The following is a 17,098-nucleotide window of genomic DNA, read 5'->3' as shown; positions in this document are numbered from 1 at the left end:
CATTAACTCTGTGACTGAGAGGAACCAAACTGCAGGAATCCATATCACCAGCCTCTTGTTGCCTAGATACAGCGCTGCACTGTCTACGGGGTTATTTTAAGCCTTTTAAGGACATACGTGTGAGAGTGTATGTAGCCCGTATGTGAACCGCTGTAAGCTTCCTATGCGTATAAAACCGACCCCGCTGCCGTGTGCTGTTTTGCATGTTGGCGTAGTACTCCATTGGCGTCACACCACCCCAGATGAGTGAGAGTGAGGCTAAGGAGAGACGTCTTCCCCCGCTGGCCCTGTTCTCTGTGTGCATCGTGAGCCATTTGTTCAGCCTGCTGGGAGTGTGAGCTCCTTAATGTCAAATCACCCTGCAGTCTTAAAGTGGTCCAGCTGTACTCACACTGAGTCAAACAGGAAGAAGCACTGAGATGCAGATCTGCACTCAGATGCAGAGGGGTCAAAGGGCAAGTGCTCAAAACAGAGGCGGACCGAAGCAGAGGAGGGAGTCAATATTTCTCACGCCTGCCGTCAATATGTGCTTTCTTTACTTGGGAATCCAACTATTATTGACTTGTTTTTCAAACTTCACTGTAAATATGATTTGCTGTTGTCTAGTTGGACTGTTTAAATAAGTTTACTCAAATCAGTTTTTCCTGTAATATTCTGAAGAATTGCACTTGTTGCTTTTTCTATGCATTTAGTCCCCATTCGAGGGGACATCAAATCTGCTGAAGCCACATGATAGCTTTGTGTGAGAAACAGACTGAAATTTAAATCATTGTTCACTGATAATCTTCCCCTCTGGTGCCTGTTAATCACTGCTACTGACTCATTATGATTGTGAACTCAAGAACTGAAACAGTTTGATTCATGAATGAAATGAAGTTCCAAACGTAGGTTTGGGAGGAGCCTAAACATTCAGTCCTGTCAATCATCAGCAGTCACTGCACCATCCTTCCTCTATTTCTCTTATTCTTCCTCTGCGCAGTGCTGTAGAGGAGAGTCTAGCTCGGAGCTCGAGCCGAGCCTCTGGTCCGAGCCTCCTTCGAGGACAGCAATTAAGACTGAATGGGCAGGCGAACTCGTGAATCTTTTATACCAGTTTTGTTAACAAGATCAACTGATTTATTGAAAAGATTTGACTCAAAATAATTAATTCACAAACTGGATAACACTTTCTATTTATGAAGGATGTCAAGGACTCATATAGGCTCCTTTTATGACACTTTTATGGTGTGTTTGCTTCCTTTTAAGCTTGAAATCTACAGTCCTTGTTCATTGTAATTGCATGAAAAAGAGTGACCGAATTTAATTTAATTTAATCACAGTTAATAATTATATATATATTGTATATATATACATATTATTTATTTATTTATTTATTTATTTTTCATCACATTAATTGACCAAAATGTATCCTTTTAGTGTCCCACAATTAAAATAAAGTCATATTGTTGAGGTAAAATGGTGTGATGGTAAACAAGCGCTGACTGAATTTTGATTTTGGGGTGAACTAATCCTTTAACTTTAAATCGTTTAAGTGTGTAGTCCCTATTGTAGTCTAGTGCACAGAATGATTCTTCTGGAAGAGTCACAGTTTCCTGTAATTTATTTCGTGGTCCATCCCACCCCATAAATGAAATATTTATTCCTGTTATCGCTGCTGCGGGATCCATTGGTTCCATAAATTATAATGTGTGCATCCTTGTTGCTCTCCTTTTAATTGCAGCTCATACAACAGCTGGGTGGTGTTGCATTAAACAAAGGCTATAAAATTCAAGTACATGCTTTTTCTTTATTTGTTTTTTTACTTAAATCTGTTTTATGTTTTGAACAGCACCCAAAGTCCATTAAACATTTCATAAACAATTTCCCATATAAATGCTCACAGGGGACTTACTGTATTTATGTCTCTTTGTTAAGCTTGCCACAATTTACAGGCAGCCATAGACTTTCATAGTCAGTTTTTGAGAAGGATTAAAAAAAACTGGATACTGGATTACTGGATGAACTTGGGCTTGTTGTGTGAAATACTCGCACAGCAAAAAGCATAGATGGCTGTGAAAGTGTGCAGTTGAGTGTTTGGAGAGGTTTTGATGAGTTTGGAGGAGCTGGCCATGGTGCTGAAGTACTGAGAACACAAGGAGCATAAGCTGCTCTCAGCAACAGCATAATAAGAGCAATCATGTATGCTTGTGCTTTCAACTGTCATCACGTCATGGGATCATATGATCCTTCAGAACTGCTCAGTTCTTATGTGAGAGATGCGGCTCGTGTTACAGTATGTGTAGACACCATCACTCTGTTCCAAAACCTAGTGAGCTGCTTCTACAGGCAACATTTTAAGGCATCATAACCATGTTCTTGGTTTGAAGGCTGATCCAGAAAGTTGATATTGTTGGCTCTAATGGCTACTAAGCACATCTAGAGAGATTTTTGTTGGTGTCTGGGGAGAAAGCCGATTGGTCCTATGGGGGTTTCCCACATGCACATGCAATCCTATGCCAAGATCAATGTCTTCACTAATCGAACCCAATTTCCTGTCTGTGAACAGTGTGGCTTTCACTCTCCACTGGTCTGTATCTTCCTGGCGGGTTTTTTTCTGAAATTACAGCTAATAAAGTGGCATTCAGATGGTTAGATGATTAGTTGCTGGAGATAACAGAGTGTCGATACTATACAGCTCTCGAGCTGCTTTAGATTGACTTTTTTAATGAATTAGCTTAGGCATACTATCACATGTCATTATTTACACAGTACATTTCACACAACTTGTCACATTAAGTGTCCCATCTTCCTCCAAAATTGTTAGTGTGCAGTTAGATTGCTTGTGATATGCAAAATTAAAATCTAAAGTTCTAGTAAATTAATTTGTAAATTGATGTAACTCAACTTTTTTGAGTTCTGCTAACCTAATATTTCCCATTTTTATTCAAGGACTGGCAGTTCTGCAGAAGGTTCTGGACACAGCAGCAGAGCATAACTGGCTAGTGACCTCCGTGAACGTGGAGACAATGACAGAAGCATCCTTCCTCAAAGTGTTCCAGGACCTGGACAAAAGAAAGGAGGGCCAGATCATCCTCGACTGTGAGCTGGAGAGACTCACCTCCATCCTGAAGAAGGTAATTGGCTTTCGCCAGTCTTATTACAGTCATACATGTTGTCAGATCCTCCAAATGAATTTGGGATTCAAATTTTCGATGCAAATGGAGCATGTTCTTTGCTTTAAATGTACTAAGACTACAATATGTCTTTTAACCAAGTCAAACAGTTAGTCATCTGTAATGCTGCTAATAAATGTGCCATTATTAATATATAACAGTAATCATTTGCAGGCTCAGATGACTCAACTTAAAATGCAATTCTGAGCTTGAGTACTTGGATGAAGCCTGTGACCACTCTTATCAGATGGACTGGCCTGTGCAACAGGCCCCAAGATGCTCTCTCTCTCATAGAGCGCCAAGGACGGAGCAGATAAATAACACTGGGCTGACATTTGGGGTTGGCAGCGGAGCCATAGTGACGCGTCACATTCTCTATCAGCTCTCCCCACTGCCTGGAGGAGGAGGAAGCGCCCTGTTACTGTAATTAATGAGAGCGTGTCTTTTCTTCCCTTTTTCTTCTTTTCTCTATTTCATGACTCAAACAGAAGACCCTCGACAGGCCATGTTCTGTTATTGATAGCACAGTGGCCACAGTTAAGGCTGTTGCATCATTTGGTGGCAATTTCCACAGCATGTCTAGACAAATTTTTTCCTCTCTGAAAGCAATCATCCATCACCACGCATCCACCAATCATACCGTAAAACAACATTGGTGTAATTTTCCCCCACTTTGATTCTTTCACTAACACCGGGGGCCAGACGGTTTAACTGAGGAAAAACTCACATGTTTTCCATCACTCTCTTAGCATGCAATATGTTGTGTGGAGCTTTTTAGATATAAATATTTCCTATTTTTAAGACTTTCCAGTATTTCCCTCTGCTACAGGTTTTTTGTCAACTTTTTGGAGCATGTTATCATATAGATTGCCTCAAGCTTAAGGTGCAGTCGCATTTACAATTCCTCAGCAATGTTTTGCAAGCAAAATCCAGTAGTTTCAATAGGAATGCATGCTATTGGGAGTTTCACATAATGGTGAAAAAGTTCCACACACAGATTTTGCTCATGTTCAAGTTGGTCACGCAAATGTGCCGTGTTAACCAACAAAAAAACTGCTTGGTTTTAAAGTGACTTCTGTGTGAGCGATGAACCTTTTTTGCCCAGAAAATTTTGCAGAATTTTTGCTAATGTAACCGGATCCTTACAGACATGGACTAAAAGTCACAAAACAAATTTTAGTTTTTGAGGCTTCTCTTTCATTCCTGTGTTCTGCATTAAAGAAAAAGATCACCCAAAAAATGAAAATTCTGTCATCATTTATTCATCCTCATTTAATTCCAAACCTAAATTACTTTTTCTTCTGCAAGACATAAAAGAAGATCATTTTTAAGATTTGGTTACTTTTGACTTCAATTGCATGGACAAAATCCACTGAGACATTTCTCAAAATCTTCTTTCATGTTTCACAGAAGAAAAGTCATACATGTTTGGAACAATGTGATGGTGAGTTTTTTTACATTTTAGGATGAACTCTCCCTTTAATTTTGATCACAGCACTGAAATACACAAGAAGACGTGTGTTCTCCGCCCTGGGCTGGCCTGCCGGATGAAATCTTACTGGGGTCACCATTAATAACTAATGCTACTGTCTGTCATGGCCACTAGCTAAAGTCAGCTTTCACAACTTCATTTTACAGAAAAGTGTGTAAGAGCAAACATCCACTCACATACATACAATTTGGTCACAGAATTGTTCTTTACGATCGCTCATTGTTATTTCTGAGTACCCCATTAGTCCCGTACATCTCGAGTATATGCAGAGGATTTTCTTTAATTATAGCCATAGAACAACTTAACAGTTCGATGGTGTCAAAGTCTTTGATACCCCTTGACACTGCACACTACGCACTCACGTACATCCACACAGGTTAAAGCTGTGACCCTCGGTCAGTGTGTACCAAACAGAACTGAGAGCGCTGCTAATGTGTTCCTCCCCCGTCAGAGTATGACTCATTGTTTTTCACCACTGTTGTACTCTTCATGCCTGCAGAAGCTTTGTTATCTCTATAGCCACACACACACACAAAAATGAACATCACAAATCTTCATTCCTCTCCTCTTTGTTACTTTGAAATCATAGCCATCTTGATTCTGAAATACCCTGAACTCAGTGTAAAGATGAAAGCTCAGGACTGTAGTCATATCATGGAGATGAAATGTGCTGTTGTTGTTGTTATTATATAAATGTTTATGCATTTTGCAGACACTTTCATCAAAGTGACTTACATTGCATTCAAAGTGACTCACATTACACATTTTATCAATTCATGTGTTTGCTAAGAATCAAAACTATAACTTTGGTGTGCACTCTTTGAAGTAAAAATAAATAAATATAATAATTATTATTATAGGTGTTGTTATAGATAATAATCATTATTATTTATTAACCATAACTTTGGTGTATACTGTTTGGGGTAAAGGAACACTAAATATTATTATTATTATTATTATTGATTTGGTTCAAATAGTAATAATAAATATTATAATAATTATAGTAAAGTAAAATTTATTTATATAGCGCTTTTCAAAATAGATAATGTTTTAAAGCAGCTTTATAGAAAATCACAATGTCAGTGTTTATACTATCTTAATATCTTAATGCACTATTGTCGGATTTAGCAAATCAGAGCTGGGCAATAATGTAGTTTAACACATGCTCATTGACTACTGATTCAATTGATGAATGCAGTGAAAAACAAAAAATACAATACGTTTTTTGCAGTTATGTGACAGCAAATATTATATTACCGTGTGATTTATTAATATTTGTGGGTTTACTGTCATAAATAAGGCTTTATATAGTGCTGTGTTCTCCTTTTCATCTTATTTGTTGGTCCATTTCAGATCATCGAGCTGGGGAAGAACGTGAAGAGTTATCACTACATCCTAGCAAACCTGGTAAGCAAAAAAAAAAACAAAAAAAAAACACGGCACTCATTTCAGCACTATGAGAGATCTCATGACTAAACCTCAGCATTAAGCTTTCAAATGCCACTGGACTCTTGATATTACAAGTGATTTGCATATTTTCACTACTGACCAATCATAAGAAGATGCTCACTATGACTAACAAATGAGATGTTATATAAACGTTGCCTGGAGAACTGCTCTGTGAATATGAAAAACTACAAGTGATTTCTGCAGTCTTTGTCTGTATGTGCGCTCAACGTATGAGAACGGAGGGCTAAATTGATTTAAACAGAAATGATGATAATCGCAGCATTAATATGCTGTGGTGTGCTCCTGGATGGCACACTGCTGAGGATTTTAAATTAAACTGGTCTGGACGTTTTGTTAGATGTAATTGTAAATGATAAACGATAAAGGTTGCAAAGCAATAAAGAAAGATTTGCAACTGCCTGCGATTTCCATAATGGACAAATTTTAAGAAGTGAGCAAATTACTCCCAGTGTCCTACGACGGGGAGCTCAATTATATTTACACTGTGTTTGCGTGTGTGTGTGTGTGCGCGCGTGCGTGCGCACATACATGGACGTTTGTATCTGAGTGGATGCCCGTGTAAGCTTCCCCTCTGTGTCCAAGCCTTTTGGGTAAAGTCTAGTTTCTATAGTAACATCACCAACTCGCTGCACCACATTTACAGGGACGCCAAGCGGAAAAAGATACAACTCCATTCACTCAGTCGAGAGATAAGAACACCTGCTACAAGTACATCCGAGAGGAGAGAATGGGGAAATATCGAATTGAGTTAAAATCAATCATCGTTTTAAAAATCCAGATATTTATTCTTAAAAAGATTGATATTTTACTCTGACTTTTTTTAGAGGATGCATGCGTGGCTCCTGTTATTTTTTTAAGATCAATATTTTCATAATAAAAAAGTTAGGAGGTTCACTGTACTGTACCAGCATTTCCTCCATGACCTTTCCATCTTTAGCACCACGGTAAAATATTATTTTTCACAGTATTTGACTGGTAATGTGTGGTCACAGTAGCAAAATATGACCACGGGGTGAAATTGCAAGCACACTAGTCAACAGTCATGGCTGAGTCAGACTGGTAACCCGAAGGTTGTGCGTGACGTGATTCATGAACCGATCATCTCTTCTGATTTAATTACAACTAATCACGAGTTCGTGTTGAAGTAACTATTAATTCAGGTATTAGTCCTGTTATTGTAAAGTGTTACCAAAAAATCTCCTGGGGGAGGATGCCCCTAGACATATTTACATACAAATGACTCTAATGATCAGTTAAACAAAAGAGGAAAAAGAGGAGCTTCCTCTTTAGTTTTTTGCAGTGTTGTGGAAATATCCTAATGGTGTAACACAGACAGAGACTGTGCAGGTTTTCATAGGAGGCACTTCCACCATATCTCACATTTTGGCTGCAATTTTCAAGTCTTGTGCTTGACTGATCTGATTTGAGAACTTGTAATGAGAATACAGGTGTCTTTACCCAAAATCTTGCATTCCTTAGATCATTCACTTGGTTTACAGTGAGTTTGTGTAGGATCAGATGTGCAAAAGCCCTCTCTGTAGTTCTAGAGTGGGAGGACTACGCCTACGCCTGAAATTGAGAATAATTACGCTGAGCCAAGAGAACAAGACTGGCAAAAATGAACGAAATCTGTCAAAAACCTGTAATGAATTATAATAGTCACATACAACTGAAGGATATCATCAGTGGTGCCCTGTCACTGTTGCTATGAGAGCAGATAGTTGACATGAGAAGGAATGCCAAAAGATGTGCATGCTGCTGAACGAAAAAAAGAAAGAAAAGAAAAAAAACAGAAAGATGCGGCCAATCATGAGAGAGCAGTGACAGTTCTTCAGAAAGCAACTTGCTGTTGTAATCAGTAATGACTCCTGGCCCCATTTCTCCTCCATCTCTCGATTGGTTATAGACTCATAGAGTCCCTTGCGTGGTGTGTCTAACCAGGCAGATTCAATTCAAGGCAAACATCACTATTAATATTAGGCCTACTAATTCCTGCTAAATCATTCAGCTAAATTCAACTTGCATTTAAATTTTAATTTCAGCTTAAACTTATTTCATTTAGTTGTCGAACATTTCTAATTATTTTAGTTAACAATAACAACACTGCTTCAATATAGTTGTTGCGAGTATGTTGGACCTATGAGCTAGTGGTTATGAAGTTAAAGTAGTGAATGATTAAAAATATATAACCTGTCAAAATAAGAAATTTGAAACATTTATCTTTCTGAAATGAGAGTTTCAGAAGTGTCGAGAGTTTTGCTTTTTTGAAATCAGTGAAAGTTTCATTCTGCAAACTGCTTGACTTTGTTTTCTCCTTTAATTTATTATAATTTTGTTTGGTGAATGAGCTCTTGATTGCCTTCAAAGACTGTAGTCATGTTGATTGAGGGAAGAACGTGCCATGTTTCAGACTTGAGAGCTTGTGATGACATGCGTCCCAGTTGTGCGCTCAGTAACAGCGTGGCATACGGTATGTGCAGTGATGCAGGCAGGCTGTGTATCTCTGATTGCCTTGTTCACTCTCACCGCAGAGAGTGATGAGGCTGTGAAACGAGGTTGTGTGACGCTTCAGCCCTGAGGCTAGCCGTGTGATAGCACTTCACTCCAAGAATTGATTTGATGTTACAGGATAGTTTGAGTTGTCCCTGTGGAATGGTAGGTTCCAGTAGGGAGACATTTACTTTGGTCAGGGTTTTTTTTTTTTTTTTTTTTTTTTTTTTTTATAAATGCATCTTTCTTTATAAATGAAAACATAGTTGGTGTTTTTCGATGTTTTTATAAAAAAAAAGTTTGGTTCAAAAATTCAGTAAAAAACAATAATACTGTGAAATATTATTTCAATTTAAAATAAGTTTATATATATATATATATATATATATATATATATATATATATATATATATATATGTTTTTAAATGTAATTTATACCTGTGATGGCAAAGATGAATTTTCAGCAACCATTACTCCAGTCTTCAGTGTAACATTTATCAAGAAACATTTCTTTTTATTATTTAATGTTGAAATCAGTTGTGCGGATTATTATTTTTAAGAAGCCCTTGGTAAATATGATACATTAATGTTGAATAGAAGTATTAATTTCTGCTAAATAAAAAACTGACCCTAGACTTTTTAACATTAGTTTATAGTTGCCTTTATATTTTTGCTAAATATATTTTATAGCGAAGGGATAATTTTTTAGGGATCTGTGGCACCATAATATTTAGGTTGACAGCCTCTCCTTCTGCATATTTAAATTAGTGGGCAACCAATATGGGCCAACATTGGCATATGGGACTTCCCTGCGGTGCCATTTCATTTTTGCCTGTTAGTGAGGATGTCAGAACGTGATATGTTTGATTGCCCAGTCGACACTGTCAAATGTAACAAATGTCCTAAAGATTTGCTGCAGTCTGACATAAAAAAAAACACATTGCACGGTCTGCCAAGTATACTATTCAGTCTTTGATTCTGAACAGTAGTTTATGTGTGTGTGAGGGTATTTGAGGTAAGACACAAGCGTGAGGTCATGTTAGAAGTGTAGTCAGTCTTGTTCGTTGTCCTACGGAGCAGATGTTCCCAGGGTACACAGGGACATGTTACTGCTCCTGGGGGACCAAGCTTGTTAAGGGATAAAAGATCAAAGATCAACACACTTACAGCCTGACAAGGGCTATTACACTCAAAACTGTGTGTAAACCAACGTATTTTGTTTTTGAGCTGAACACAAACTGATCTTTAGTACACAAACATTTATATTTGAGCTTATAGGAGTAAATAGTCAGCTTCATGAAATGAAACATTCCTTGTAATACTTCAGGTTAGATTCAGTTCGGTATGATCTCTGGTACGGAGAGTGTGTGGGCTGCTCTGGGGCAGCTTGCCTCAGCTGATAGGATTGTGAGAAAAGTCCTTGAATTACTGAATAGAGCCATTGGGATTAAAGACAAACCTCCAGAAAACTTTTTTTTTTTTTTTTATTCAAATTCCTATTCACAGCTCCTGCATTTTCCAGCACCACATCGGATAACAACCGAGCTTTCTTGGATAACCAGCCTCAGTGGATGAGAGGGATTAGCCTTTTTCATTAAGTGATTGACCCAACCATTCTTTCCATTATAATTTTAAACCCTGAATTACATTTGACAGCACTCCACAGGCCCGGCCTCATGCTCTCTCGCTACACTTGACCAATATTGTGGAAATGACTCCCTCTACTGCGAATTCAACCTGCATTTCTTGTCAAGGTTTTACGTTGGAATTTTTTTTTTAACAATCGCAAGGGATTCGTCATCATATTTTATCTCAGATTGGTTTCCCTTTTCAATTGAGTCAATTACTTGCCTTTAATGATTGGCATTTGGTTTAAATTGGATTCTTATCTTCTTATTGACTATTGAAACCTGCTGCTCTACTATAACTGAAATCACAGTATGTCATGCTAACATGTTTTCTGTTCTCCTGTAGGGATTTCTGGACATCGACCTGACAGAGTTTAAGAAGGGTGAGGCGAATGTAACAGGCTTCCAGCTGGTGAACTACGCAAACCCTAATATTAGTAGAACAGTGCAGCAGTGGTTGGACTTTGAAAACAAAGATGCCAAAGTTCCCAAGCGAGGACTGAAGGTATATTTCACCATGTAAAGAACGAATTCAAACCTGATACATAAGAAGTACTAAAAAAAAAAACATGTAATTAGGTTTATATGCATTATATATATTAAATATATAATGTGTATGTACATTAAATAAAACTAAATACATTAAATGTACTTCTTTATGCAGTACACTGGAGCTCTCACATATGATGGGGTCAAAGTCATGTCCACAGCCTTCCAGAACCTCCGCAGGCAGAGGATAGATATATCTCGGCGTGGAAACGCTGGAGAGTGTCTGGCCAACCCACCAGCACCTTGGGGCCAGGGCATCGATATTCAAAGAGCACTTCAGCAGGTATCTTGCCCTGTTGGGACTGCACACAGATATATTTTTGAATGAACACATTGTTCACAAACATAAACATTCAATCTGCAAGACTGACACTGGTTCTAATCTATTCTGAGAGCACAAAATGAAACCCCAATAAGCAAATTACATCTTTATTTTGTCTCATAAAGTTCACATTGATTCACCAACGAGACCATCACAATCAAATGTGACACTGCAGATAATAAAGCCTGTTGGCGATAAACATTTATGCTGGTCCTAACAGCACATGACAAGTTATATTTACAAAGAGAGGGAAAGAACACCTGGCTTTGTTGTGTTACCCTTAGGCAGATGTTTGTCTCTTCGCTTTGGGCAGCGTATGAATATTTAAGCGCAGAGCATAGAATTTGGCTGACAAGGTTGAGCAGAATTTGTTAGCACAAACCAAATGAGACTTATTGGAAATCTTTTTTAGAAATGCCCTCTCTTTGAGAAGGTATTGGTATTTTCTTCCAGCCATATCATTCGTTTTTTGAGTTCACTTAACTTAATTATAAGTGTGAGGAGGTCTAAGCAATGTAGTAAACTCAGTGTGTAGCATTCTTCTTGCAGAGGTAGGCTCTGTCACACAGTTGCCCACGGCTGTGTCTGCTGAGAGTCTGATGTGTGCTGGACTGAGGCAATTTGGTCCATCTGCTGGGAGGCTAGGGAGATTGATGTTCAACTCGGTCAATTAACTCCATCATTCGGCCTGGGAGACATTCTGTACTGTACACACAGAAGAGGCGCTGTGAGAGATGTACACCCTTCTGGGGAGGAGTACTTGAGAGAGAGAGAGAGAGAAAGAAAGAAAGAAAGAAAGAAAGAAAGAAAGAAAGAAAGAAAGAAAGAAAGAAAGAAAGAAAGAAAGAAAGAACGAAAGTCATCTTCTCTGTGTTTTTTACTCAGGTTCGGATTGAAGGCTTAACGGGACACATTCAGTTTAACGAGAAGGGACGAAGGACAAACTACACTGTCAGTGTGATGGAGCTCAGGCCGACGGGACCGAAAAAAGTAAGTACTTAAATATCAGGAAAAGGATTAGGAAGCCTCTCGATGTGACAGACTGTTTCACATTTCTCAGATGGATTTCTACTCTTATAGTTTAAACGAAACATTCACAGACCCCTGTATGGTTATTGTTTCAGAAATCCACTCTGGCCTAATAAATGAGCACTGTATTTGATGTAGTGTCTCCTGTGGGAAATCTCAGAAAGGTTCCTGATGATGCTCAAGTTCCTGTCCCTGATTTGATCTTTTCTCAGGTGGGTTACTGGAATGAGGATGAGAAATTTGTGAGCACGGCGGCCTACATGCCAGGCAGTAATGAGACTTCCGGACTTCAGAACCGCACATATATTGTCACCACTATTATGGTATGTCTTCAAATCATTTTTGTGATTTACTGGTTTAAATTTGTGCTGGTTTGAAAACACATTAAATGTTATACTACTGTTCAAATAGTTAGGGTCAGTAATTTTTTTAAACAAATTAATACTTTTATTCAGCAACACGGGCGCCTTCAGATAACCAGAGGCCCCTGGACTACCCCGAATACAAATGTCACGAGGCCATTAGTCAATATAAACATTTCAATTTGTGCTCAAGTATGTATAAATTCATCTGGCATAACTTTAGAAACTTTTCTTCCAATCCAATTCTTAGTGAACATCACTCTTGGTAGACATAGTTGTTTTGTTTTTTGTTTAGAAAACAGTCCGGTTCTTGCATTTCTGTAATCCACAGTAGTAGCAACATGTGGCAGGACGAAAATAAAATAAAAAATAACGGTCATGGTAAATATGATTTAGATTATAGTGGGAACTTATTATGTTGGCAACACCCCTTTCACCTTTTTTTTTTTGTTTGTTTTTTTGTTCTTGTTTTCAAACTGTTCTAATTATTATTATTTATTTATTTATTTATTTATTATTTATGTTGTTACTATTATATTGTTACCATTTATTGGTTAACTGTGTTGTTTTATGCAAATATCAGAATTTTTGTTTGTTTGTTTATATGTCAAGTACATGCGGGTTTATATAATTTATTGTTTGCAAATGAGAAAATCAATAAAGTACAAATCGTAAAAAAAGAAAACAGTCCGGTTCCAATCACAAAGCAGGGCTTAGCCGAAAATGCGGTTGTGATTTCTGAAAATTTACGGATGTGAGTTCGGTTATAGAATGTAGTTGTCACTTCTGTAATCTCCCATATATAAAAATAATTATGAAAAAAGTATTATTTTCATGCAGCCAGTAGGCCTCTGGGCTTCAGCCCATAGATCCCAAGTGCATTAATTCAGCAAAGATGCATTAAACTGATCAAAAGTGGCAGTAACGACATTTATGTTACATAAATCAAATATATGTTTCTTGAGCACCCAATCAGCATATGATTTCTGAAGGATCATGTGACACTAAAGACTGGAGTAATGGCTGCTAAAACTTCAGCTTTGCCATTACAGCAATAAATTGCATTTTAAAATGTACTTATATAGAAATCAGTGCATCAAATTTCTCTGTCGATGGGTGGTCCAGGGCCCTTAGAATCTTCCTAACCTTCCCCAACATTACGGCGCCCCAAGGTCAAACAAAAATACAGGAATTCGGACAGAGCCCACCATCTCATGATTGTTCTTCTCCTTTTTTTTATTTCTTAGAATGGCTGATGCATCACCTCCATGTTTTTATCCCTCAGTATGATGACGGTAATGCTGTTCTGTGCAGATAAAAGCATGAAGGCTCTTTTGTGCTCTGTCTGTAAATGAGACATTATTGCTCCCCCAGCCACAGTGTTTTCATCTTATACTTAAAGGGGAACCGTGGATTGAATTGCCAGCAGTGGACAAAAGATTAATTTTCCTTTTCTTTATCCTTGTCTTCTTTGAGGCGATCTTTGAGCTTAGCCTGCGTTTTAGCGATTCTGTCGCAAGTTAGTCTTCAGAGGGCATTTATTAACCTTTCATATGTGGACTACCCGTCTCTTTCCAAGCCAGAGAAAGGGCAGAGTGAGTGGAACGGTCTCCTGATGGAAGGATGTTGGGGGAACAGTAATGTATCAGCGTGTGGGTTAGGGGCTAAGCGCTCACAAGGGTGTAGGAGGGATTGCAGGAAATAGTCTGAGCTATGCTGTTTGTCCTACAGAGACTGTTTATCAAAGAGGCTGGAAATAGTGGCATCTCCACGGGTGCTCTAAAGAATGATCTGTTTCTCTTGAAAGACAGCATGTACTGTAGGCCATCTCGGAGGTCTACATTAGCAGGTAATATGGTGCCACTGTTCAGGTCTGTTTCAGCTGCATTGCAGCACAGCTGGGTTCAAATGTTTTGTTATACTGAAACATTTGCAGATATGACATTTTGAGGTTTGTTTCTGGAAAAGCTGTTTGGCAAAAAACTATATATCTCTATTTGCTTTTGCTGTGTTTGCTTTCAGTGTTAATCCTATGCTGATCAGCAAGGGGTTCTTTTCTATTCTTTGTCACCTCATTCTATTTTTCTTTCCCTCCTCTATACGCTCTCATGTTATTTGTGAGCTCCTTAGAAAAGTCCTGTTACTGAGTGAGCTGTCAGCAGGGCCTCAGGTGGCGTTTGTTGTAATCTCCTCAGGATGTCCAATCTTTCTGAAATATCACAATTGAACTGCTAACTCATATTACAGACCTTCCACAAATAGAATCACCCTACACTTTCTACACAATTGATAGCCAGGTATGTCCCTGATGCTAAAGAAAAGTCATCTGAAAATAAACCTGTTAAGTTCACCATGTTCTAAGTAACAAACCACTATTTCTTATCTGCTTTGTCAACTATTTCTTACCCCACCTCTCAATGTCTTAATATATGGTTTCCATAATGCCTACAGCCAGTCTATTGAGTTAGATACGTTGGCCGAGAGAGCTCAACGCGCTGCAACTGAAGAAAACACATGCAAATAGAAAAACACCCGCAAATTAAGAAATCTTCATCAGTTTTTCAACACATGTGCGCTCCAAATACTCACAACACAACCAAATACAGAAACGCGCTGCAAATAGCACAGAACACAACGGAAATGTTTCCAGGGGACCCCAATAAGTGACGGACGTGCACAAAAGTGTGTGCAAAACATACAGAGATGACATGTTTATGACATATAACTTTGTATACAATATACAAAATGTATTAACAATATGTTCAATGTCATCAGAATACAATGAAAAAAGAAGAGTTTACAATGAGCTTTCAGTTAGCTGAAAAAAAAAAGAAAGATAGAGAAAAAGAACACAAGGGTAAGATATTAATCTATACATCAGTTACATTGTACAAATTTTGTCATGATATGTTTAAATAAGTTTCATAAGAAATGTTAGGTAATGCAGGGTCCAAGGCAAGTTTTAAAGTTAAGACGCATTTTTAAAAAACGTTTTTGTATAAAATGTATATTTATTTGCAACAGTTATGTTAAGAGCAATAATAAGATATTTCTGGTAATAACAGCTATTCAGCTGATGGACACGTGCTGCATTGTCATGGGAACATCCCAGGGGAAAATAATGAGGAAATTACGTTGTCTTTCGTTGCTCTCTTCACCAAGTGCGTTCCAAAAGGCTACATATTGGCACACAAGTGCCCTGCTCACTCCAAAGTCCCCACTTCATGGGCTCTGCCCTTCGAAGGGAGTAGGGCATAGGGATGCTCACAAGTAATAAGCACGTCCCAGCCGGGTTCGTCACTTATTGGGGTCCCCTGGAAACATTTCTGTTGTGTTCTATTCTATTTGCAGCGCGTTTCTGTATTTGGTTGTGTTGTGAGTATTTGGAGCACACATGTGTTGTGAAACTGATGAAGATCTTTTCTTAATGTGTGGGTATATATTTGCATGTGTTTTCTTCAGTTGCAGCATGTTGAGCTCTCTCGGCCACCGTAGTTAGACTATAACTAAATAGCTGCTATTATCAATGGAGCTGTCTACATCAGAAGTTCTCATTGTAGCGCATCCGGTGCAGTGTGCCTTCAGTTAGTAGACTTCTTTTTTTTATCTTATTTGCCTTGTCTGTCTTAAATACTGTAAAAAAAAAAAATCAGACATAATATGTATTTTTTTATTAAAATGTAGTGATATTAATATTATATTACAAAAGTAAAAAATATTATCAAATATTAAAACATCCATTTGTATGATAAAACGATTTTCATTGAAAATAAAGTATACATAGTTATTCACATATTTTTTTACACTGTAAAAAATTTCTAACCTCTCCAAGTCAAAATTTTCTAGTGACTGGTCACATCTAAATTTTTTAATTGGCCCAAGTGCAATTCTTGTTGCAATAGTCTGTTAACATTGGCTCAATGAGAAATAATACGTCAGACTAATTGAAAAATTTAGATGTGATCAGTCACTAGAAATGTTTGACTTGGGGATGTAATTTTTTTTTACAGTGTAGTTTTGAATGGTTAAAGAAATATGAGGTCAGTTACTCAGAAATAATGTAAATATTTGTTGTTCATTGTATATGTCCGTCTACTTGTGTGTCCTGACTAGGAATCGCCATATGTCATGCTGAAGAAGAACCACGAGCAGTTTACAGGGAATGATAAATATGAAGGTTACTGTGTGGAACTGGCAGCAGAGATAGCCAAACATGTGGGATACCACTACCTACTCAAAATAGTGGCTGATGGGAAATATGGAGCCAGAGATGCTGAGACCATGATGTGGAATGGAATGGTGGGAGAGCTTGTCTATGGTGTAAGTGCTACATCTTATTTTCTCGCTACATAAATCCAGACCCGAATATCAGAGTGTTAAGGACGAATGCCAAAGAACACAATAGCTTTTTTACCAGTTATGCTACTGATTAAAAAAAATGCTGTTATAAAATCTCAATCATTTTAATCAGCATTCCACTATTGAAAATCTAATCATTATTGTACTGAGAAAACCAGACCTCATGAGAAAAGGTTTAGCAATTAACCGAAAGCCTTCATATTTTTACCTCAAGCATAATAACACGAAATGAGAGAAAAAAATCC

At 37.9% G+C, this 17,098-nt stretch overlaps 1 protein-coding gene across 3 annotated transcripts in view; it reads left to right on the top strand.

The window, feature by feature from the left end:
- Positions 1–17,098, top strand: part of gria1a (glutamate receptor, ionotropic, AMPA 1a) — a 75,101-nt gene that overhangs the window by 22,105 nt on the left and 35,898 nt on the right. For all 3 annotated transcript variants that reach the window (XR_013823401.1, XM_079891699.1, XM_079891700.1), the window contains exons 4-10: positions 2,929–3,113; positions 5,998–6,051; positions 10,579–10,737; positions 10,897–11,064; positions 11,989–12,093; positions 12,345–12,455; positions 16,608–16,814. Coding sequence is in view for 2 of the 3 variants with exons in the window: in XM_079891699.1 (XP_079747825.1) it covers positions 2,929–3,113; positions 5,998–6,051; positions 10,579–10,737; positions 10,897–11,064; positions 11,989–12,093; positions 12,345–12,455; positions 16,608–16,814 (989 nt within the window). In the remaining variant the exon portion in view is untranslated. The remainder of the gene's footprint in view (positions 1–2,928; positions 3,114–5,997; positions 6,052–10,578; positions 10,738–10,896; positions 11,065–11,988; positions 12,094–12,344; positions 12,456–16,607; positions 16,815–17,098) is intronic.

The sequence above is a fragment of the Squalius cephalus genome (genome assembly GCF_949319135.1).
Source record: "Squalius cephalus genome assembly, chromosome: 14".
Classification (NCBI taxonomy): domain Eukaryota; kingdom Metazoa; phylum Chordata; class Actinopteri; order Cypriniformes; family Leuciscidae; genus Squalius; species Squalius cephalus.
Note: the sequence above shows the minus strand (reverse complement) of the source record. Positions and strands in the feature narration are given on the sequence as shown.